The sequence below is a fragment of the Schistocerca cancellata genome, chromosome 3 (assembly GCF_023864275.1).
Source record: "Schistocerca cancellata isolate TAMUIC-IGC-003103 chromosome 3, iqSchCanc2.1, whole genome shotgun sequence".
Lineage (NCBI taxonomy): Eukaryota > Metazoa > Arthropoda > Insecta > Orthoptera > Acrididae > Schistocerca > Schistocerca cancellata.
The window spans coordinates 597,765,555-597,790,321 of NC_064628.1; the positions used below are offsets into that span (position 1 = coordinate 597,765,555).

At 39.9% G+C, this 24,767-nt stretch overlaps 1 protein-coding gene across 2 annotated transcripts in view; it reads left to right on the forward strand.

Moving 5' to 3' along the window:
• Positions 1-24,767, forward strand: part of LOC126175487 (cyclic GMP-AMP synthase-like receptor) — a 287,658-nt gene that overhangs the window by 157,064 nt on the left and 105,827 nt on the right. For both annotated transcript variants that reach the window (XM_049922305.1, XM_049922307.1), the window contains exon 6: positions 9,340-9,498. In XM_049922305.1, coding sequence (XP_049778262.1) covers positions 9,340-9,498 — 159 coding nt within the window. The remainder of the gene's footprint in view (positions 1-9,339; positions 9,499-24,767) is intronic.

The window sequence follows — 24,767 nt, forward strand, 5'->3', positions numbered from 1 at the left end:
CTCTCAACTATAATCATAAGATTAAAAAAAAAAAATTTTCTACATCATTTTTATCAAGCAAACGGCCTTTTCTGGGAAGCCGTTACAGGACTACAAAGATAGGTCCGTGATCTGTCACTGTTTTCTCAGCTCTCTGAACTTCAGTATCCAATTTTTCATTAGGATTTGCACCACTGTTGCTGCCTGTTGTTTGGGTATGATGATGATATTCATGTATCTTGAAAAATTGTCTTTAATTAAGAGTACATATTTATTCCGTTCCTGTGTTTTGTTGAAAGGATCTAAAACATCATCCAGGCACAATTTAAATGGTGCTAACACTTCAGGTACCCTCTGCAATAGTACTCTTATCCAACATAAGTCTGCTGTGCAATTCCATAGACATTGGCCCATGTCTGGCTTCCTGTTCTTACACAAGTATCCCTCTGCCCCTTTCCTTTTAGTTGACTTTCATCCCCCTGACCTACTAAAACATGATCATATGTCTCCTGTTATGCTCTATTCCTCAGCTTTGCCACACCACTCATGGGCCAACTTAGTTTCTCCACACAGCAACCCAACCTGTATACAAAACAGTGCTCTTCAACGAACTACTTACATTCAATATCTGTCTGATGCACTGTCTGCCTTTCTTAAGCTCATTACTTCCTGTCTGTAACACTGCTACTTTCCTACTTAATCCATGTCCATTACATTCACACTTAATGCACAACCTTAAAATCAAACTCTCTCAATTGTACTCCCCATCATGCTACCTTACTAGATGGTTCTTTCAACTTCACCAAGCATTTCAATACTGCATGATCAAGATTCATTATCACTTGAAACTTTTTCCCATAGAGATAATACTTGAAGTAAGTGATACCATATATAAGGCTCAACATTTCATTTTCCATCATGGAATAACTATTCTCTGTTGAGTTGATTTGCCTTAATGCATAGAGTACCAGGTGCTCTATGCCATCTATTTCTTGAAACAACACACAGCCAAGTACATGGTTGGATGCGTAACATGATAGAATGAATTCCTTGTTGAAATTTGGAAATTCTAAGATTGGATTCGAATTCAAAGCTTCTTTCAGTTTGTCAAAAGCATGTTGACAGTCCTCTGACTAAACAAATTTTGAACCTTTCTTTAGGAATTGCATCAATTGCCTGGCAACATCTACAAATCCTTTTATGAATTTCCTATAATAATTCTTTATTCAAAGAAATGAATGTAGTTCCTTCACTGATGCAGGAACAGAAAATTTATGCATGGCTTTAATCAACCTCAGGTCTGTCCTAACCCCCGTCTTACTAATTATGTGGCCAAGATATGCCACCTCTTCCAAAACAAAATTACACCTCTCTGTACTCAATATTAAATTTGTGGCTTTCAGTCTCAGGAATGCTTCTCTTATGCATTGCATGTGCTGGTTCATATCAGTCACAAAGATCATTATATCATCCAGATACACCTTGCATTGACATGGTTTCAGTCCTCTAAGAACTCTGTCCAACAACGTCTGAAATGTCACAGGTGCATCCTTCACTCTAGATGCATACTCCTCAATTGAGAATGTCCCCATGGCAAAGAAAGTACTGTTCTTTGTCAGTACTCCAGAGCACCTTCTAGATGATGACAGATACTCCAAATACTGACCTAATTTGTCTGCAGTTTTCATAATGTTCACCAAAGTGTAGGCATCCATTATAGTCTTGGCATTCAGTTATCAGTAATTGCAATAAAACCTATATTTTCGTGATCCATCTGCTGATTTCTTGGACATAATAACAATTCTGACCTCATATTGGCTATCACTTTCCTCAATGATCTCCTCATTCAGCTACAGATTGATGAATGCCTCCAAAATAATTTTATAGAAAACCAGAAATTTGTTCCCTGTTGGTATTCGTTGCTGTGTAATATACATTGGTGGCCGTGGTCCTTTTGGAGAAAGCAAATTCTAAGTTCCAGCAGTAACTCCTCCATTTGTTCCTTATCACCCCCCCCCCCCCCCCCTTTAAGTGTTCGCTTTCCCTCATAATACAGTTTCAGTGGCATTTGGTTATTGTCTGTGGCTGATACCCCTTGTGTCCCACTCGTACTCCTCCAGGATATCCACATTAGTGATCTACAACTCCTTTGTTAACCTCAAATCCTTGGCACTAAAATTATCCACAGACACAAGTACAATTTTTTGTCATTTACCTCTTGCATGCATAGAACACTTCTATTCACTATGCAACCTGCCTGATCCAATATTTCATTTGTTTCCAATGGTTTCACCTCATACAACATCCTTACCTGTAAGTCAGAGTCAACAATAATCGATAGTGATATTCCAGTACCCTTGGTTATACAATTGAGTGAGTCTAACAATGAAATAATCAATGTGAAAATATAAGTAACTCGATCGATAAAAAATCTGCTTGCTAAGCAGTACCAGGAGAACACACCTATAAAATGGTAGTACTGTTTGCAAGTTTTTGGGGTGAGTGGCTCCTTCTGGCAGAAGAGGTGAAGGAGAAGGAAGAGGGGTGAAGGAAAAGGACTAATGACATTTAGAAAAATGAACAGATTTCAGAAAAGTTGCCCAGAACCTCAGGTCAGGTGAGACTTATCAGATGAGATGAGAAGGAAAGACTGATTATTGGGTACTGCACCAGATGAGATTTGAAAACCTCAGGTATTGTTTAACAAAAACTCTACCTCATCATCATATTAGGCCATCTTGAAGACAGGTGTAAAGTATGTAGCCAATGTCACAGGCAACAATCAAGGCCTCGCAATCTGCATGTGGCCTTGTGAGATATGGTGCATGGTAACAAGATGAATCGGGAGCATCACAAAGTCAGTAACATATGAGTGATGGGTGTTGCCATCTGTATTTTTTGTGATAGTGAAAGCATCATATAATATCTTTAGAAAGATGGCATATGTAAAACAAACATTGGAATATGTTTACCAAGTTGAGAAGTGCCTGACTTAGGACCTACAGCACTCATCTCTTCGGAGTTTAATTCCCGTGATGTAGGAGCTGAGGTGTTGATTGTTTCCAAAGTGTTAAGAAACTAGGAGTGTTAACCACAGCCTCACAGTATATTTATACACTTAAATGTCTGACAGGTAGCGGAAATGTTTTCTAAAGTAGATTAGGAGCTTTCTCATTGACAGAACCTCATATACTGTAGATGAAATCTTGAGTAGAAATAATTAGTCATTTAAAGAAAAATACTTGTAAATGGCCAGCATGCAACCATATAAATATTATTTTTTATTTAGTTATAAGTTTTATGTTCAAATGTTCTGGCAGAACGTAAATACTTTTGGATTTAAGGAGACCACTCACTGAAAAGAAGAAGGATTGAGTTACTGGTAGACAAACAAAAAAGAAAGAAAACTTCCTAGGTTTGGGAGTAAATGTTTTTTGAGCTAGAGTAAAACACACACACACAAACACACATCTATGCCCCTACCTTCTGCTGGCTGGGCAAGCAGTGCCATGCTGCATTTCAGCAGGTGGACTGTTTGTAGTGGGGATGGTGTTGGATGGGTTGAGTAGGAGACAGAGGTGGGAGTCAGAGGGGGGATTGAGGGTAGATGGCTAACAGCTCAGGGGGAGGTAGTCAGTTTTCTGGCTAGAAGTGCAGGAAGGAGGGGTGGCAGGTAGACAGGGTAGATATGTGATGCACAGGTGTCTGACCTGGTGGGGAATGGTGTGCACTGAAGGTGATATTGGGAGGTCAACTGGGATTGGGATGAGGTGATAGGGTGGAGAAAGAAGAAACTGTTGGCTGAAGGGTATGGGCACTGTGAGTTAAAATAGACTGAGCCCAGGATGATACAGGAGACAGGATAATTCCTATCTGCCTAGTTTAGAGAAGCTGGTGGTGGAGGGAAGGATCCAGTGGCTTGGATTGTAAAGCATTCATTGAAATTGAGCATGTTGTGCTCAGCTACATGCTGTGACACTGGGTGGTCAGCTTTATTTTTGGCAACAGTTTGTTGGCAACCATTCGTTGTGGACAGCTGGTGGTAGCCATAATGACATAAAAACTGTGCAGTGTTTGCAGCAGAGTTGGTGTATGACATGACTGCTTTAGCAGGTGTCCAAGTGTCTGATGAAGTTAGGTAAGTCTGTGTCAGAATTTGAGTAGGAGGTGGTGGGTGGGTGTATTTGGCAGGTTTTTCACCTTTTTTCTACCTCAAGTATGTGATCTCTATGGCAAGGGGTTGAGAGTAGGAGTAGCATAGAAGTGGACTAGGATGTTGTTTAGGTTAGGATCATGATGGAACACCACTTTAGGAGAGGCAGGAAGAATCTTGTATTTGATGTCCCTCATGCCAAAGCATGAGAGATGATTAAAGTGCTGATGAAGGATATGGTTCAGCTGTTCCAGTCCAGGGTCCAGATTCACCTCCCCTTGTTCAGTGCGTGCTGCTGTTCTCTGGCCCTGACAACTGTGCATCACGCTCTAGTCACCCTACCTGCCACACCCATCACCCCCCTCCCCCCACCAATCCCACTCCCTGCCACCCACCTCTCTCCCCCTGTACCCATCCCACCTGACACTACTTCCACCACAACCAGTCCACCTACCGAAATGCAGCATGGCATTATTCAGCCAGCTTTCTCTACGTATGGGCACAGGTGTGTGTTTGTTTTCTGTATTTTACTCTAGCTCATAATAGGAGTACTCCTAAAGCTAACAAGTTTTCTTTCTTTTGTGCTCATATGTTGATGACTCAACAGATCTGCTTTTCGATGAGTGGTCTCCTTTAATCAAAATGGTTCAAATGGCTCTGAGCACTATGGGACTTAACATCTGAGGTCATCAATCCCCTAGAACTTAGAAATACTTAAACCTAACTAACCTAAGGACATCACACACTTCCATGCCCGAGGCAGGATTCGAACCTGCGACCGTAGCAGTCGTGCGGTTCCGCACTGAAGTGCCCAGAACTGCTCAGCCACTGTGGCTGGCTGTCTCCTTTAATCCAAAAGTGTTCTGGTATTTTTTTTCTGTTTGCACATTTCACTTCATAACATTTATCATGAAATTGATCTATGGGACAAGTAACTATCTAACTAACAAATGCCCTGAGCTGTTCTTGCCTTTGATAAATCTTGGCACCTATGCCAAGTCCTGGTTCATCAATGACTGTCTTGAACTCTGGTTTCTTTTTTTTCTTCTCTCTCTCTTTTTTCAGAATTGCACCAATCTTCACAGGGTTTGGTCTTATACCTTCACTGTTTATAAAGTATTCTAGGAGTTTCAGTTCATCCCTACCAAACCTGGCCTTTTTGCATATTAAGAACAGTATTTATATCCTTCAAGTTTTCCAACAAACTCTGTTTCGTGCCTACTTGCTGCCTCTATGTTTGATATGTGGTAAGAAAGCCATTTACACACAAAATGAAACCTATTGTTTCTTTGTCTAATACTTGATCAAGAGCTCTAATGAATTCTGACATTAACATTCTCAACCCAAAAGGTAAAACACAAAACTCATCACATTCTCCTTCAAATAAGAAGCAATGTTCTGGAATTCAGATGGTAGTGCAATTTTTCAGTACACCACAGCGAGTTTCATGGTGCTGAAGTATTCCACTCTGAAAATTTTAGGCAAAATTTTTCAGTGTACTAGGGCAAATGTGCTTGAATCTTTAAATAGATTCACTGTTCTAGCATGTAACACTAAACACATTTCTCCATTGGCTTTTCAAACAGGTACTGTGAGGTCATTGTACGTGCAATTTGAAAGTTTTTGGCATTGATCTCTGCAATGAAACTTATGGGCATTGGGTAAGCATGTCTGTAAAGCTGCTTAGTGTCCTCTGTTATTTTTAATCAACATACGTAATTGTTGACTAGTTCCAGTTTCTGAAAAAAAAAAAATAATTTGCATCTACAGTCCAATTGCTTTTGCTGTTGAGTGAATAATCTACCTGAATTAAAACAAATCTCTTGCTCTTCGTCACCTCATGAATAGTGCCACACACAAATGGTACTATAATTCTTCGCTACTGCAACTTTTACAATTGCAATTTCTAAATGTACGGAAATGCATTTATTACTCATAAAACCAGATACGAGTTATGTTGCTATATAAGAGGACCAGACAGAGAGAGAGAGAGAGGATTTATGTCAAAGTAACACATACCAAAATCAATTGCTAGATCAGTTGTTCCCATGCATGCATCTTGCATGACCAATGCTGCTGGCACTGTATTTGTTCTCCAAGACAGGATGGAAGCAGTGAAGCAGGTCAGCAGAAAATTTTTCATGTTGGAAATGTATGTGTTGAAACCACACCATTATATTTTATCTTTGGTATTTTAATTTTTTGCTATTTACTGATTGTTATGAGCTTGTTATATTAATTTAGCTTTAATTACTCTCATTTCCTTGTTTTTTAATGACATGTATTATGTATATTATGTGTGTAATACTAAAAAATCCTGAAAATATAACACTGTAAGTAAAATGTTTTTGCACTTGTATCTGTTTTACTCCAAAAACTTTTAAGACACAAGGAGTATAAGTATTTTCAATGTATTGTAAAAAGTAATACATGGGCAGTACAATCTCTAACCATACATATGGTTATACATGAACTAACTGACGACTAGAAAAAAAAATGTGTTGATTCAGTAGTAACTCACATAATTTGTAAATAGTCATTTAGCTTTGGCCATGCTTCAGCAAGTACTTGAACTACTTGTACTCTCAGCCCCTCAGTTATAGTCAACCATTCCTCTTTATTTAGACTTTCCACAGTTTTCCTATACCACTTGAAGTGAATGCCAAGATGGTTCCTTCAATAAAGACAGGTCATTTCCAGTGACCAAGACTCTAACCTCTCATTTTTTGCAGGGTGTTTGTTCATAAAAGATCAGAAGTTGTATGTACAGTTGTGTACTTTAACATGCTGTCAGTCTGTGTATAGTCTTTGTTCTGCTGCTTAGAATAGTTGTCTGAGTAAAGCAGTACTTTCTTAATCAGTAAAGAGAACCTTTGCATTTTTAAGTAAATTGTACTGTGTACATCACACTGTTATAATGTGTTGTAGTTCAGATGAACCACTACAGTTACAAAATAGCTGGCTTCCATATTCACTGAAATATTGCAAAAATAGATGACTTCCTTATTCAATGAAATACCTTTATATACCATTTTAGGATGTGTTCACATTGTAGCATCCCTGTCACAAGAGATGGTATGTTTCAATTTTTTGCATAAAATTTTCAACACTCATTTTACCATGCTGTGGTTCACATAATGTTAGAAGGCTTAGGTCAACTCAGAGCAGAGGCAATGGACATCTACTGTAACAGATGTGGGCTAGTAGTGCAAGCAGGTTTTATGCTCCCACTCAATCCATTGTGCGGTTGTGGTTAATCACTAGAACCAGTATTGAGAATGACCCCAGACAGTGGCATAGCAATGCATATATGTGTATACTATCAATATGTCTAACAAAAACCTTGAAATAGAATACTACTTTATAATGTTTACTTGAATCTCTCTTATGTAACTAAACATTAAAATTTGTTACTAACATTATTTAGTAATTGTTACATAATAAACAAACAAGTAGATTTTAGAATATATAATGATATGAGTTCATCTAATTTTGCCAGAAGCAGCATAGAAACTCATAGCTGATGTTAGTTTATTCACTTTGATCACAACAGAAAATAAAATTAGTCACTGCTGGGAACATAGGCACTGAATATTACAAACGTGAATTTATCTTAAGTTTTGATTACATGAAGCAGATAAACAAATTTGTCATTTGGTAGAAAGTAACATATCAATCCACAATTTTTGTAATGGTATCAGTGCTGCTGCACTCTACTGCAGGATACTAGAAAAGTTAGGTCATATATTGAGTGTTTCCAGATGTATTCTGCTTCAGTCTGCAGGACTTGGCAAAAAAATTTCTGCTTGAGACACAAGGGGTATCAGCCACAGACAATCACCAAATGCCACTGAATGACATGGACAGAGTTTAACCATGTGCTGTAGTACCATGCCCTGTTTGTGGACTGACAGAGATTTTTCTGATGGTTCAAATGGTTCAAATGGCTCTGAGCACTATGTGACTTAACTGCTGAGGTCATCAGTCGCCTAGAACTTAGAACTAATTAAACGTAACTAACCTAAGGACATCACACACATCCAAGCCCGAGGCAGGATTCGAACCTGCGACCGTAGTGGTCACGCGGTTCCAAACTGAAGCGCTAGAACCGCAAGGCCACACCAGCCGGCTTTTTTCTGATTTTCTTTAGTTACACCTGCTTGATATATAGTATTACACATAGACTAATCTCTTAGAGGTTTGGTGTATTTTGTTAGCTACATCAGTTTAACAGTTTTTGACCAGGTTTTAATATTATCTGGTCCTGGTGTCTATTTAGTTGTCTAAAGCCTTCCTGGTAACATATCCACAGAATGGGAGAAATGCAGTAAATGCAACAATGTTCTTGTAGTTTGTGTATGTCACCAATTTTCAGGGAAACACGTTGGAAAATGGGTAAGACTGTACCCTTTCCTATTTATTAATTGTGCTTTTAGATCTACTCCACTTACGTATACATCTACATCTGTACTCTGTGAGTCTCTCTAAAATTCTTGACAGAGGTTTTGTTTATTGTACCATGTTTAGGCTTCCTTCTGATTTGATTTACAGATGAGTTAATGGGATAATGATTGTTTATATGCTTCTGTCTGTGTGTGTTGCTGTTCATTCTGACATAACTTCATAGTCTCCAAGAGAGTAATGGTTAGAAGGTTGAATGATTTTTGCAGATTCCATCTTTCAAAACAGTTCTTGAAATTTTCCAATAAGGGTTTTTGGGACTTTTTGTCCCTTTCTTTGAGTCTCTCCAACTTGAGATTTCTCAGCAGTTAACTTCTATTCTCTCATTATGTAAGTAGGCCTCTGGTCATTCATGATACCTGTATAAGGAGACGTTAATCTCTCTCTCTCTCTCTCTCTCTCTCTCTCTCTCTCTCTCTCTCTCTCTCTCTCTCTCTCTTTTTTTTTTTTTTAAATGAGCTCAACCTGATATGGATCCCTTATACCTGAGCAATATTTCACTATGGACCATTCGGGTTTATTACAAACAATATTTTTCATAGACAAGCAACTGTTTTCCAGTGCCCTAACAGTAAACTAAACATGTTTGCAGCAAATGCCTCTTAATGAGTACAGTGATATAAACTTGTTGGTTGCTATGTTGGAGAGTCAAACTTATAATTAATATTTGCAGTTCTTATTTTTTTGAGTTGATGTTACTTTTTATGTCCATACTTGAATACAGTATGTTTATTTCTTATTTCTAGTTCAACAGATCAACTTCAGGACCTGCTGTCACTCTAACTGTAACACTTATCAAACACCCTGAACTACGATTATCACTTGATTTCGTTCCTGTTTTTGTGTTTGAATACTGGCCAACTGTAGAAAATTTGCGTGGGTGGACACCAGAAATGAAAGTAGAGGTAAGTGCTACACTACATTGTATCCTTTGAATGATGCATTTATTTTATTTTGTAAAATGATGCATACAATGACTGAAAATGTGCACAACCAAAATTAGAGAAGTAAAGAATAGTATAGTAAAAAAAATTGCCAGTCAAAATGAAACTGTTGTCTTTGGAGCATATCAACCAGACTATTTCTGATTATAAACTTGGTCAAAACTGATTGTGTGTCTTCTGCCAATGCTCTGAAGACAAACTATGAATGGAAACACTGTTTCATGTAAATATTAACATTTTTGTCATAATTATTTCCTGAAACTATGAGGAAATCAAGAAACACATCTGAGGCATTGTATTATTGATAGGCACACAAACAAAATTCAAAATGCTGCCAAGCTCTAAGGGACTGAAGACTAGGAGGGAGAAGCAGCAGTGGAACACGGGTGAGCCCACACTGGTGCAAACACAGGACGGTTTGTTTGGTGCACAACAAAGTGGAGTTGTGACCTGGGAGTGGAAGATAGAATAGAGGAGAGAAAGTATGGAAAGGAGAATGAAATAATGGGTACGGTAATGGGAGAATGTGGGCGTGGCACATGAGCTAGCAGAGACTGAGGCTAGTTAGATTGTTGTGTGTGCATGTGTGTTGGGGGGGGGGGGAGTGTAAAGGATGTGTAGTGAGGATGATTCCCATCAACATAATTTAGACAAGCTGGTATTGTGGGGGTGACAATCCAGACACCACAGAAGTTGAGTATATTGTGCTCAGCAGTGTTTTCTGTTTCTGTATGATGTGTTACATGCACTGAATCACTAATTTTGAAAAAAATATTATTTCATCATGAAAAATTTACCTGATAGCATGATGCTTTCATAAAATTATGTCACATATTCTATACCACAATCTCAGAAAAATATTTATTTTTGTTAAATCAGATGTGAATATTGTTGTGGCTCTGTCAAGAAAGCCAAATATTGTACAGTGGCTTTAGTCAACAAGGGTATATTGTTGTGAGAAATGTGTTCTTGGTCAGAGTGAGTGTGTTGAGAAATAAATACATATGACATGAAGAATAAAGACATAGAATGTTAATAACATCTGTTTTATTTAAAAAGCCTTAAGAGTTGTTACATAAAAAATACAGAGACATTTCTTTTCAGCACACCCTTGCAGTTATTCTTGCAATACATGTCCTAGTCAGCTAGATGTATTTCACATTTACAACCTTCAGCACTATCACTTTCATATCATGGAACATAGTCTTCTGTAGTTGTTGATGATAAGAATTCAACATTACAGAAAAAGAAGCCCTTGACTCAACTAGCACCTGGACTTGTTGGCCATCGATGATGTTTGTTAACTGCAACAGGGAGAAGACATGTGCTGTTGGTGCTGTACATTTTAGCTATTTTGATCAAGATAAACTCAAGCTGCAGTGTTTTTCTTCGGCATTCAGTGTGTATGGCTGAGGGCCTCATCCAGAATGTTGAAAAGGCTATCCCAGCTGCGATTGAGGGAACAGGGTGCAACCAACTGCAGATTGTGGCTCATGTTGGAACAAATGATGCCTGTCATCTGGGCTCAGAAATCATACTTGGGTCATTACAGCAACTGGCAGAGAAGGTTGAGAAGACAAGCCATGCGCATGGAGTTTCAATGAAGATCACAGTTTGTGGCACTGTCCCCAGAACTGATTGTGGCCCCTTGTTTCTGAGTCGACTGTAAGAACTGAACTGGAGACAAGTGAGGCTGTGACTTCCTGGACTTGTGCCATAGTGTTGAGAACTGTAGGGTCCCCCTAAATGAGTCAGGTGTGCACTACACATCAGGGGCTGCTACTCAGTTAGCTGACTGTGTATCAGATGCACACAAGGGCTTTTTATATTAGGTGAATCTTCATCCAATCCAGACAATGACAGCTGTAGGAAACCCAGAAGTGGGAGTCTTAAAATTACACTCCTGGAAATGGAAAAAAGTACACATTGACACCGGTGTGTCAGACCCACCATACTTGCTCCGGACACTGCGAGAGGGCTGTACAAGCAATGATCACACGCACGGCACAGCGGACACACCAGGAACCGCGGTGTTGGCCGTCGAATGGCGCTAGCTGCGCAGCATTTGTGCACCGCCGCCGTCAGTGTCAGCCAGTTTGCCGTGGCATACGGAGCTCCATCACAGTCTTTAACACTGGTAGCATGCCGCAACAACGTGGACGTGAACCGTATGTGCAGTTGACGGACTTTGAGCGAGGGCGTATAGTGGGCATGCGGGAGGCTGGGTGGACGTACCGCCGAATTGCTCAACACGTGGGGCGTGAGGTCTCCACAGTACATCGATGTTGTCGCCAGTGGTCGGCGGAAGGTGCACGTGCCCATCGACCTGGGACCGGACCGCAGCGACGCACGGATGCACGCCAAGACCGTAGGATCCTATGCAGTGCCGTAGGGGACCGCACCGCCACTTCCCAGCAAATTAGGGACACTGTTGCTCCTGGGGTATCGGCGAGGACCATTCACAACCGTCTCCATGAAGCTGGGCTGCGGTCCCGCACACCGTTAGGCCGTCTTCCGCTCACGCCCCAACATCGTGCAGCCCGCCTCCAGTGGTGTCGCGACAGGCGTGAATGGAGGGACGAATGGAGACGTGTCGTCTTCAGCGATGAGAGTTGCTTCTGCCTTGGTGCCAATGATGGTCGTATGCGTGTTTGGCGCCATGCAGGTGAGCGCCACAATCAGGACTGCATACGACCAAGGCACACAGGGCCAACACCCGGCATCATGGTGTGGGGAGCGATCTCCTACACTGGCCGTACACCACTGGTGATCGTCGAGGGGACACTGAATAGTGCACGGTACATCCAAATCGTCATCGAACCCATCGTTCTACCATTCCTAGACCGGCAATGGAACTTGCTGTTCCAACAGGACAATGCACATCCGCATGTATCCCATGCCACCCAACGTGCTCTAGAAGGTGTAAGTCAACTACCCTGGCCAGCAAGATCTCCGGATCTGTCCCCCATTGAGTATGTTTGGGACTGGATGAAGTGTCATCTCACACGGTCTGCACGTCCAGCACGAACGCTGGTCCAACTGAGGCGCCAGGTGGAAATGGCATGGCAAGCCGGAAACAGGACTACATCCAGCATCTCTACGATCGTCTCCATGGGAGAATAGCAGCCTGCATTGCTGCGAAAGGTGGATATACACTGTACTAGTGCCGACATTGTGCATGCTCTGTTGCCTGTGTCTATGTGCCTGTGGTTCTGTCAGTGTGATCATGTGATGTATCTGACCCCAGGATTGTGTCAATAAAGTCTCTCCTTCCTGAGACAATGAATTCACGGTGTTCTTATTTCAATTTCCAGGAGTGTATAATGGTAAGCTGCCACAGTATTCACAACAAATTGCCAGAGTTTGAAGTGCTCATGGAAAGCAGCGAAGCTTACATAATATTAGGTACTGAAAGTTGGTTGAAACCTGAACTTGATAGCAGTGAGACTTCTGGGGATAACTTAAGTATATATTGAAAGTATAGGCAAGTGGGAAATGGCGTAGGTGTATTTGTTGCAATAGGCAAGAAACTCAGATCAATTTAGGTAGGAATTGAAGCTCCACATGAGATTGAGCAACCTCAGTGCCAGGGGTGGGCATAAAATGATAATGATCCTTCCATCGCCCACCATACTCATCTCCTAATGTAACTGAAAACTTTAGAGAAAACCTCAGTTCACTTGTACATAGATCCCTAATCATACTGTAATTGTTGATGGAGAGTTTAACCATCCAACAATCAATTGGAAAAATTACAGTTTTGTTGGAGGTGGGCATGAGAAGGCATCCTGTGAAACTTTACTAAATGCCTTCTCTGAAAACTACCTAGAACAGACAGTTAGGAGCCCCATTCCTGATGGAAATATGTTGGATCTAATGGCAACAAATAGACCTGACCTCTTTGAGGATCCCACATCAAAACTGATATTAGTGAGCCTGATGCAGTAGTGGCAACAATGATTACCAAAGTACAAAGCACAACTAAATCAAGCAGAAAGATGTATAGGTTCAATACGCAATATAAAAAATTACTAGTGTCATATCTCAATGAGGAAATTGAAACATTCAGCACAGGCCAAGAGCATGTAGAGAAGCTCTGGCTCAAGCTTAACAAAATAGTTGACCATGCTCTGGATAGGTATGGGAGGGAACCTCCATGGTATACAGTCACTGTATGGAAGCTTCTAAAGAAACAGAGATTACTGCATAGTACATGTAAAACAAAGTTTGGCTGTCAAGAGAGTGGTACGTAATGTCTTCAATGACTACTATAGCGGAATATAGTCAAGTGATCTTTCACATAATCCAAAGAAATTCTGGTCATTTGTAAAGGTTGTTAGTTGCACCAAAGTTAGTGTCCAGTCCCTAATCAATGAGACAGGAACTGTAATGGAGGGTAGCAAAGCAAAAGTTGAAATACTTTACTCCATTTTCAAATGTTCCTTTACAAAAGAAAACCCAGGATAATTACAACAATGTAACCCTCATCCCAATGAAAAGATGAGTGAAATAAGTATTAGTGTCACTGCTGTTCAAAAACAGCTGAAATCATTAAAACTGAATAAAGCTCCAGGGCCTGATGGAATCCCTGTCAGATTCTATACTGAATTTGTGGCTGAGTTAGCCCCTCTTCTAACTATAATTTGTCATAAATCCTTTAAACAAAAAAACTGTGCCCAGTTCTTGAAAAAAGGAACAGTTGACACACATCTACAAGAAGGATGGTAGAAGTGATCCACAAAACTACCGTCGATTTGTTGTAGACTCTTAGAACATATTCTGAGCTCAAACATTATGATGTAACTTGAAAAGAACAACTCCTCAGTGCCAGCCAGCATGGATTTCAAAAACATCGACTATGTGAAACCCATCTCACACTTTTCTCACATGACATACTGAAAACTTTTTATGAAGGCAATCAAGATGCTGTATTTATTGATTTTCAAAAACATTTGACTCAGTACCGCACCTACGCTTATTGTCAAAAGTATGATCATATGGGGTATAGATTGAAATTTGTGAATGGATTGAGGACTTTTTGGTAAGGAGGACACAGCATGTTATCTTGGATGGTGAATCATCATCAGATGTAGAAGTAACTTTGGATGTGCCCCAGGGAAGTGTGTTGGGACCCTTGGTGTTCATGTTGTATATTAACGACCTTGCAGACAATATTAATAGTAAAATGAGGCTTTTTGCAGATGATGCAGTTATCTGTAATGAAGTTTTCTATCTGAAAGAAGCTGCATAAATATTGTCAGATATTGATAACATTTCGAAGTTGTGTATAGATTGCCAAGTTGTTCTACAGTTTCAGAAATGTAAAAATTGTGTGCTTCAAATTGAACGTATACTGAGAAGGGCAGCATTGACCACAGGTTTGTTTAATCCATGGGAGAGTGTCACAGATATATTGAAGAAACTTAACTGGAGGGCTCTTGAAGGTAGATACAGACTATCCTGAGAAACTCTGTTAACAAAGTTTCAAAAACCAGCTTTAAATGATGACTCTAGGAATACACTACAATGCCCTACATATCACTCACATAGGGGTTATGAGGATAAGATTAGAATAATTACTGCATGTGCAGAGACATTCAAACAATCATTCTTCCCACGAGTGGAACAAGAAGAAACCTTAATAGCTGATAGAATGGGACATACACTCCGCCATGCACCTCATGTTGGTTTGCAGAGTATAGATATATATGTAGATGTAGATGAGATCTCCTGTCATCTTAGCAACTGTCACCCATGGAGGATTTTCATTTGTGGCAGTGTCACCTCCTCAGATGCTTGCTTTGCTTAGTTTTCCTGAATTTCATGGCTAAGGGAGCAGCTGGTGCCATTGTATGTTGTGAGGAAATGGAGTATGTTGGGGAGTGACCCCATCCAGGGTTTGGTGATGAGCTTAAATCCACAGTTTGACTATAATCATCTGTAGATGGGTGGCGTGAATAGGACTTTGTGATGGTTGACGTCTTGTAGTGTAAAAGTCATTGAACACTCATCTTTTATCTTTGCAGTAGTGCACATTGTGTCCAGGGTGTCCACAGTGAAAACAGACTGTCATGTTGTCCTCTGTCCTCCAAATGTCAATTTTTGTGCAGGGTGTTTTCTTGATGAAGGAGTTGGTTGTCCCCAAATTGGTCTGATGCAGGGTTGTTCTTTGACAGTGGTGGCATAAATCTGAGTTGGCTGAGTCCATTCTTCATAGTGCATTCAACCGTTGTTGGAGACTGGTGCTAGAGACCAATACACTTCTTCTTCAGCATCCTGTCTTATCCCCACACATATCGGGTCAACATCCAAGGCTTCTATCTCTTGTGTGCTTGGTCCAACATTTCTGGCTGCTGTACACTGGTGTATCTTATCTCTTGCTATGAGAAGTATTAGAGAACCAAGCTCACAGCAGTTTTTCACAATTGCCACAGATACCACATTCAGCAGTTGGTCATACCTTTTCCATATGACTCTTTTCTGATTTTGGTATGTGGGTTCTGCAACTCTGTTCATCAAGTGTGAGTTTTTGTCAGCTTCTCTTGTGTAAGGATTCATGATGTGGCATAAGACTAAAACATTCTGTATTTATAAGTGTGTTGTTTGCCTGTGGTATTGGTTCTTTTTCTTCATTTGTTCTTCTGCTAAGTGGAATTGCTGCTGATTGTTGCTAAGTATTTTCTTCAATTTGGCTATTGAACTTCTTTTTATTTGTCCCAACTATCAAGCTTCTATTCATTGTTTTCAAACCACAACTGGCCTCTGCTCTCCAAGTAAAAGTACACATTAGCCAAACACAATATGTCATCCTACCGCTTGTATATTTTGACTCAGTTGAATCTTTTCACCCATTTCATTGTTTCTTGACTGGGATTTCTGGAGAACACTGATGGATGCCTGATGTACAGCTGACTTACTGCTGACTGGGAATCTATTGGTCAACTAAATAAATGGATCATGTGAATGATGTGGTGCTGGTAACCCGTTCCTGTCCATATAGGTGAGGGCTTTTATGATGCCAAATGGAGCCACAGTGAAGTAGATTTTTTTGAAGTTCCCAGTGTCTCCATGAAATAATTTCACATTGTAACCACATTCAAGTCCAAATGCAAAGGCTGCCGTGTCAATGAGATACCACGATTAAAACCGAACAATATAAGGAAAAGATATATTACTACTTACTGTTAAGATGACACATTAAGTTGCAGACAGGTACAACAAATATTTTCTGGGCTAAGCTGCCAGAGGTGCTGGTCATGTGTGCATGAGGTGTTCTTGTTAGTGTGAATGAATTTGTATGTGTGTTTCTTTTTCTGGCGAAGGCTGAAACCTAATGCGTAAGTCTCTTTTCGTTGTTCCTGTCTGCAACTTAACGTGTAATCTTTATAATCATCTTGTGGTGTTGAGGTCATCTTTATGTTAAATACAACACTTAACACTGAAAGCCTGTTTATTAAGAACACCAACATACAGTTGGAACAGAACTAATCCCAGAAAAACATTGAGCCACTGTTTCATAAGTCCTAATAGGAGCAGGAGCAAATTACAGCATCCAGAATCCAGACCTTGTCAGTGGTGCTCTGTATCACTGCGCAGGTGGAACCTCGTATTATGGTCATGTTGTTACATCCTCTTTACTGTGATTATATAAAAAAAGCTCTGAGCACTATGACACTTAACTGCTGAGGTCATCAGTCCCCTAGAACTTAGAACTACTTAAACCTAACTAACCTAAGGACATCACACACATCCATGCCTGAGGCAGGATTTGAACCTGCGACCGTGGCAGTCACGCAGTTTCAGACTGTAGCACCTAGAACCGCTCGGCCACCCTGGTCAGCCCTCCTTCCTTCTCCTGTGTGCCAGTTATCTTGCTTCTTCAATCTTGATCATGAGCTGTTTCACTTAGTCATACTGAATATAGATCAGTTGAAGTGGAAACCATGTATCCATTATCATTTTGGTCTTGCAACCGTGGAGCAGAAAGATTGGGGTGAAGCTTGTAGTGTCTTACTTTGGGGTGTCATATCTTAATGTCACAACAGACAATATTGTAACCAAATCTCTCTGTTTGACATCAGTGTAAATCAAGAGCATATCTGACAATGTCTCAATAAAGCATTCTATGAGGCCATTGGTTCTGTGGATGGTAAGCAGTTGTCTTCCTGTGAATGAAGTCACAACATAAAATTTTTTCTGATACCAGTCGCAAATGGAAACCTTTTCCATGATCAGAGATCATCACAAAGGTGCTCCATGCTTCAGAATGATGTCTCCTACAAGGAACCAAAGTTCCTTGTAGGGGCTCGAGCTTCAGCAATCAGCACAGGTTTACTGATAGCACAGTAGCTGAGGTAGTCAGTGCAAACTATTATCCACTGATTCTCATTTGTTGGCTTTGGGAAACTCCCCAAGAGCTTCAGTACAATTCATTGTGGAATGACACTTCTGCAGGCAGGATTGGTACGTGAGGCACAGAGGTAATAGTGGCACATTCTTCCTTCATTGGCATCCCTTAGAGTGACTCACATAGTGTTCAATGGATCAATAGAGCCAGTAATACCTGCATAGCAGCTGCCAACTTGGATCATAACATGATGTTCTGTGTATTAATTGGGATCCAGTTTTCATCTCTTTCTCATTCCTCAAGGCTTTGATGGTTTTCAGCAATGCTGTATCTCTCTTCTGCTCAGCAACAATGTAATATAATGCAGCAATGACTGAGATTTCATCCTCACTGCTGTTTTGTACTCCTGAAGCTTCAGTTCCCATCTTGGGAGTCAACCTGACAGATCCCTCAGGCTAGCACCCAGTATGAAGAATGGTGATATGTGACAGTGGTGAATGGTTTGCCAAATAAATGGGGCCTGAACTTGTTGGTGGCCCAAACAACTGAAGGCACTCTTTCTCAGTTGTAAAGTAGGTCCTTGTGGACTAGGTCTTCTTGGACTTGGACAGTACTCACAAATCATTGACTATCACATTTTAATGACCTCCCTATCACAAAACTGCTAGTATTGATTTGAATTTCTGTCTCAACATTCTTGTTAGACTATGCTAGAACTGGAGAGGATCCTCAAGGAAAAGGAATGATCTTTCTTGCACCTTGTTCGATAAAAATTTGGCACCTCCCAGCAGTTCCTGCAAGGGACAGATATCTTTTATGAATTGCTGGCAGTATGAGCACATTCTGAGAAAACTTCTTACATCACAAGTGCACTGAGGAGTCAGAAAATCTGCTCTTATTTTCTCTGTATTGGGATGGCCTCCATTGCCATTCACTAGGTGCCTCAAGATATTTATTACTTGGATAATGAAGACGATTTTGTTTTGGATTTAGGCAGAGATCTGTAGAATGAACACTTCAACATGATTTTTAGTTGGCTTAGAAGTCCTTTGGATGTCTTTTGTGTGCCTACGTAACTTTTTGAAGTTGACAGAGGCTTCACAGTATAACTGTGCCTCTTGATTGAACTGACAGCTGGAACTCTTTTCATTGATGATGGCAGATTAACAATGTCATGGCAGATTAAAATGTCTTCAACAGCGAGCAACCTTTTAGAGCAATCTTTGTTATATTGTGTGGTGGAATAGCTTTGTCTTCCACAGTCTATGACTGCTTGTAATGCATACCATCTAAGAATAAGTTATAACTACATTCTATTAAACTGATAAATTTGAAGAGCATTGTTTCATCATTGATATTAGGGCAAACTGAAAAGTAATGATTCCGAATTTTTTATGTGAAAACTTTTAAAGCTTTTGATATAAAACAAGCATTTCTAACATTCTACATCTTTATTCTTCATGTCTATGTATTTTCTTTCATCTGCCATAACAGGGCAGAGAATTGTGGTGTGTAACAGGGTGGTGTGTAACGTAACTATGTCAGTGAGTGAGAAACAATGTGCTGTAATAAAGTTTCAAACTGAAAGAGTTGATCCTCACCTGGAACACCCTCTCATGCAGCATAACAATGATAGACCACACACAAGCACTGTGACATCTGCAACAATCCAAAGCATTTGGTTTGTTGTCATTAATCACCCTCCATAAGCCCCGATGTGATCTCATCTGATTTTCATTTGTTTACAAAAATATGAAGAATGCCTTTGAGGACTTCACTTTGATAGTAATGAAGCACAGGTGAGGTTGTGCCTCTGGCAACAAAATCAGTTATTCTAGAGTGACCTTAATCAACAAATTGTTCTATTGTCGGGAGAAATGTGTTCATCACTGACGTGACTATATGTTGAGAAATAAATATGTAAACATTAAGAATAATGATGTGGAATGTTAATAACATTTGTTTTTAGTTAGAGGGACTTAAGAATTGGCACATAAAAGTATTAAAGGCATTACTTTTCATGATAACATTGTAATTATTCTTTCAATATATATTCCTGTCAGGTAGATGTATTTCACATTTACAGCATTCCACACCATTGTTTTCATATCATGGAACATAGTCTTCTTGAGCTTGGGATGATAAGAACTCAACATCACAGAAAAAGAAGCCTTTGAGTCAGCTAGTACCTGTAGTGGTTGACTATCGATGATGATGTTCATGAAGTTTCCTGTCATTGTAGCAACTGTCATCCAGGGAGCATTTTCATTTGTGTCAGTGTCACCACCTTGGATGGTTGTCTTGCTTGGTTTTCCTGAATTCCATGGCTAAGTGAGCAGCTGGTGCCTCTGTAGGGTGAAAGGGAATGGAGTATGTTGGGGTGTGACCTCATTCAGGGTATGGTGATGAGCTTCAGTCCACAGATCAACTATAATCATCTGCAGATGATTGATGTGAATAGGACTGCTGTGATGGTTGACATCTTGTGGTGTAAAAGTCACTGAACTCTCACTTTCTGTCTCTGCAGTAGTGCACAATGTGTCCAAGGTGTCCACAGTGAAAACAGACTGTGACATTATCCTCTGTCCTCCAGATGTCAGTTCTTCTGCCAGGGCATTTTACTTGATGAGGGAGTTGGTTGTACTCAAGTTGGTCTGATGCAGGGTTGTTCTTTGACAGCGGTGGTGTAAGTCCACGTTGGCTGAATCTATTCTTCATGGTGTGTTCGACTATTGGTGAAGATTGGTGCTGAAGTCCAATACACCTCTTCAGCATTCTGTCTTATCTCCAGACATACCTGTTTGACATCCAAGGCTGCTATCCATTGTGTACTTGATCAATCATTTTTGGTTGCTATACACTGGTGTATCTCTTCTTATTTCTTCTCTTGCTGTCAGGCATATGAGAGAAGCAAGCTAATGGTGGTATTTCACAATTGTCATACAGATTACATTTAGTAGTTGGTCATACCTTTTCCATTTGACTCTTTTCTATTGCATTTCCTTGATTTTCTAGCAGCATTTGATTAATTTCACTGTCATTGTGACATCCTTACCATAAGTACTTGGTATGTGCATTCTGAGACTTCTTTCATCAAGTGTGAGTTTTTTTAGCTTCTGGCATGTTAGACCAAAACATGTAGGTCCAAAACATTCTGTATTTACAAATATATCATTTGCTCATGGTATTGTGTCTTGTTCTTCACTTGTTTTTCCACTATGTGGAATTGTTGCTGATTGTTACCAAATCTTTTCTTCAATCTGGCTCAGAATTTGTGCCTACTGTCAAGCTTCTTTTCAGTGTTCTCAAACCACTACTGGCCTGTGCTGTCCAAGTAAAGGTACACATTAGCCAAATACCTCATGTCATCCCATCTGGTGTACATTGTGGCTCAGTCGAATCTTTTCAGCTATTTAATTGCCTAGAGAACACTTATGGATACCTGATGTACAGCTGAGTTGTTGGTGGCTTGGAATCCATTTTTCTCTGAATCAACAGATCACGGGACTGATGTACTGCTTGTATTCTGGTTCCTGTCCATGTAGGCGATGGCTTTTATGTTTCCAAATGGAGCCACAGTGACATACTTAGCATCTCCAACAAACAGTGTCAGATCATAAACTCAATGAAGTCCAAATCGAATAGCTGGATTGTCAATGAAATACAACACTTTGCACTGAAAGTGTGTTTATTAAGAACACCAATGTGCTGCTAGAACAGATTTATTTTGGACTTAGAGTACAGTTATACAAACATCGATTATTCCAGGACACTAGTATTATACAACCAAAGAATATTCCAGATATTCAAACACCACAAACATAGTATACTTCAAGAAACTTTCAGAAATTATAAATACTACAAAACAAATAATTGCTGCTGGACAGGTTTGAAACAATGACCAACATCATGCCTTGCCGTGATGCTAACAAGTACACCAAAGTCATTACACCAGAGCTCCCCCTCATGCACCAGCCTTGATTCTAAACAACAGCATATGAAAGGAAAAACACATTCATAGGAGTCATCCTAGCGATAACTACATACACAGTCCCACTGATGCATGACAGACAAAATCTACTTATATATCTATAAATATTAAAAAAACTTCCTGGCAGATCAAAACTGTGTGACTTGAACTCGGGACCTTTGCCTTTCATGGGCAAGTAATTTACTGATTGAGCTACCTTAGTTTGTCTCATGACTCATTCTCACAGCTTTACTTCCACCAGTACCACATCTCCCACCTTCCACATGTCATAAAATTTCTTCTGTGGAACTTGCAGAACTAGCACTCCTGCAAGAAAGGATACTGTGGAGACATGGCCGAGCCACAGCCTGAGGGATGTTTCCAAAGTGAATTTGTCACTCTGCAGCGTCATGTGCACTGATATGAAACTTCCTGACAGATCACAACAGTGTACCCGCCTCAGCCAATGGACTGAGTTCAACAAACTTCGTACATATACAACTTACTGTGTAGATAGAACTACTTTGCGTTATGAACTACCTCCCATTGTCATAGGTGTGTGTGTGTAATACGAGATGGGCAGGGAGAGGGTGTGGAGGAAGTGGACAGAGAGAGGGGGAGGAAGAGAGAGAGTAGGCAGGAAGAGACGGAAAAAGAGTGGAGGATGAGCTGAACAGAGAGAGTGGAGTAGATGATGGACAGAGAGAGTGGGAAATAGGTGTTTGTTAGAGAGACATGTTTGCAATATATGTGACATTGTGGAAACCAAAACTTTGGGTAAAAGGCTAGTGTATTCTAAAAAAAGCATTTATGTATGCAGGGTGATCTGTTTTCTAAATACTGTAGCAGAAAGAATAAGAGCTGTAGTTCCATGTAATGCTTATGATTTTTAACAAATCCTTAGGTAACATTTTGATGTATGAATTGTAGCTTTTGGTCAGAGAGTTTTTCCTTAATTGTATTTTGTGTTCCAAGTGAAGTAAAGCATTTTAGTAATGTACGTGGTTTGCCCAGAAAGTAATGCACCACATTTTTTTTCCCAGCCAAAATCAATGCTATGAATGAAAAACATTATGTGTGTATGAATTTTCTTGAGTGAGCACACTAAGTTTCCATCACTTCTGACTGATAGTGTAGCCACAGGACAGCTTCAAAATGGCATCTGTGGGTGATGTATATTACAAGCAATGTGCTGTCATGGAATTTCTCACTGCAGAGAAAGAAACTGTGGGAAATATTCACAAATGATCATGCAAAATCTATGGAGCATCTGCTGTCAACAGAAGTGCAGCTAGTCACTGGGCACAGAGGGTGAGGTCATCAGAAGGTGCTTCGGCAGAGCTCTACTCTTTGCAGCAGTCAGGGAGACCATCCACTGCTGTCACACCTAACACACCTAATCTAGTCCTCTCGGACTTCCAGTTGTTTTGGCCATTAAAGGATGCCATTTGTGGATGACATTTTGAGGACAATGAGGAAGTAATTCACACAGTGAAGCACTTGCTCCATCACCAGGACAAGGATTGGTACTGACAGGGCATATATGCCCTTGTTTCACGCTGGAGGAAGGCCATAGAGCAGGATGGAGATTACTTGGCAAAATAGGGTGTGTGGATAAAACACCATTCTTTCATATATGTAATTCTCATTGTGTTCAATAAAGAATTGTTGAAGGAAAAAATGTGGTGCATTACTTTCTGAGCAACCCTCATATGTATAAGATAGGTACACACATTACAAAATGGAAACATAGTAGAAGCTTGTTATTTTTCTGGTAGTTTTGAACGCTACACTCTTTAAAGCAGACTTTTAAAAAGGTTTTGCTTTCATAAATTATGATTTTTAAAAAGTTAAATATTTTTATAAAAATCTTCAGTAATTAACTCATAGCTTTTCTTGAAAAAGCTCTGTAATTTTCAAATTGTAGCCATAAGAATAGTCTATGTTTTAGACAGTATAAAAAATTTCATCCCTTTATCTTTAATAGTTTTTAAGCAGTGTGTACCAGAACATATAAAGTGAACTTACTGAAGTGCAAGATAAATTTAAAAACTGTTTCTCTCTCTAACCTGCATAAGACTAAAACATCCCAGATCCATACTCATCTTGTTTCTGGTGTTGCTCTTCCTCCCTTTTGTTTTTCAGACTTTATTTTCTTACTCGTGCTTCTTTGGTGACTTCCAACACTGATTTCTTTGCTTTGAAGAGTCTCCTTGGTCAGTGGCAACTAAAGCTCTTTGCATATTGAGTCCACTAGGCGCTCCCATCCACTCCATAACCATATTCCTTGAGACTGAATAATCATTGAAGCATAGCAGAGCATCCATTACTCCTAACTTCAAAGTATTTAGTCCTGCAAACAGTTTTTGGTATTTGTTCGTACATACATTGTTAAAACTTTCATGTGTGTTTTGAGTCCTACCATGTAAACACTTCTCTAATAATCTTGTGTTCTTAAGATCCCTATGCATAGGTTTTATTACTTTCTTCATAGGAAATGGCACTGAATGCTCATGGTTGTAGGTCTTACCTTGAACAACAGCCCTCTGGTAGCCACTCCATGACCCACTGCCAGGTCATCAGAGTGCATGACACTTGTTGTCATCTGTGGATGTTTTATGAAAGAAAACAGCCCACATTTCATTTTTCATTCCTTCAACTTTGTTTGTATTTTGCCTTATGGCTTGTCCACAATAATACTGCAACCTATCTATTTCTTAAACTCTAAGCCAACAACATCCATTAATACACTTACCATGAGCCAATTTCTTTTTCACATGTATTAATCTTGTACCGGACCTTTTCTGAACATGTCCAACTTATTCCATTTTTCAATTTCTCTGTGGCCATAAGGGCTGGATTCACAAACTTTTTGGTACCCCTTTGAGACTCTATCTTGCAGGTAAGATGTAT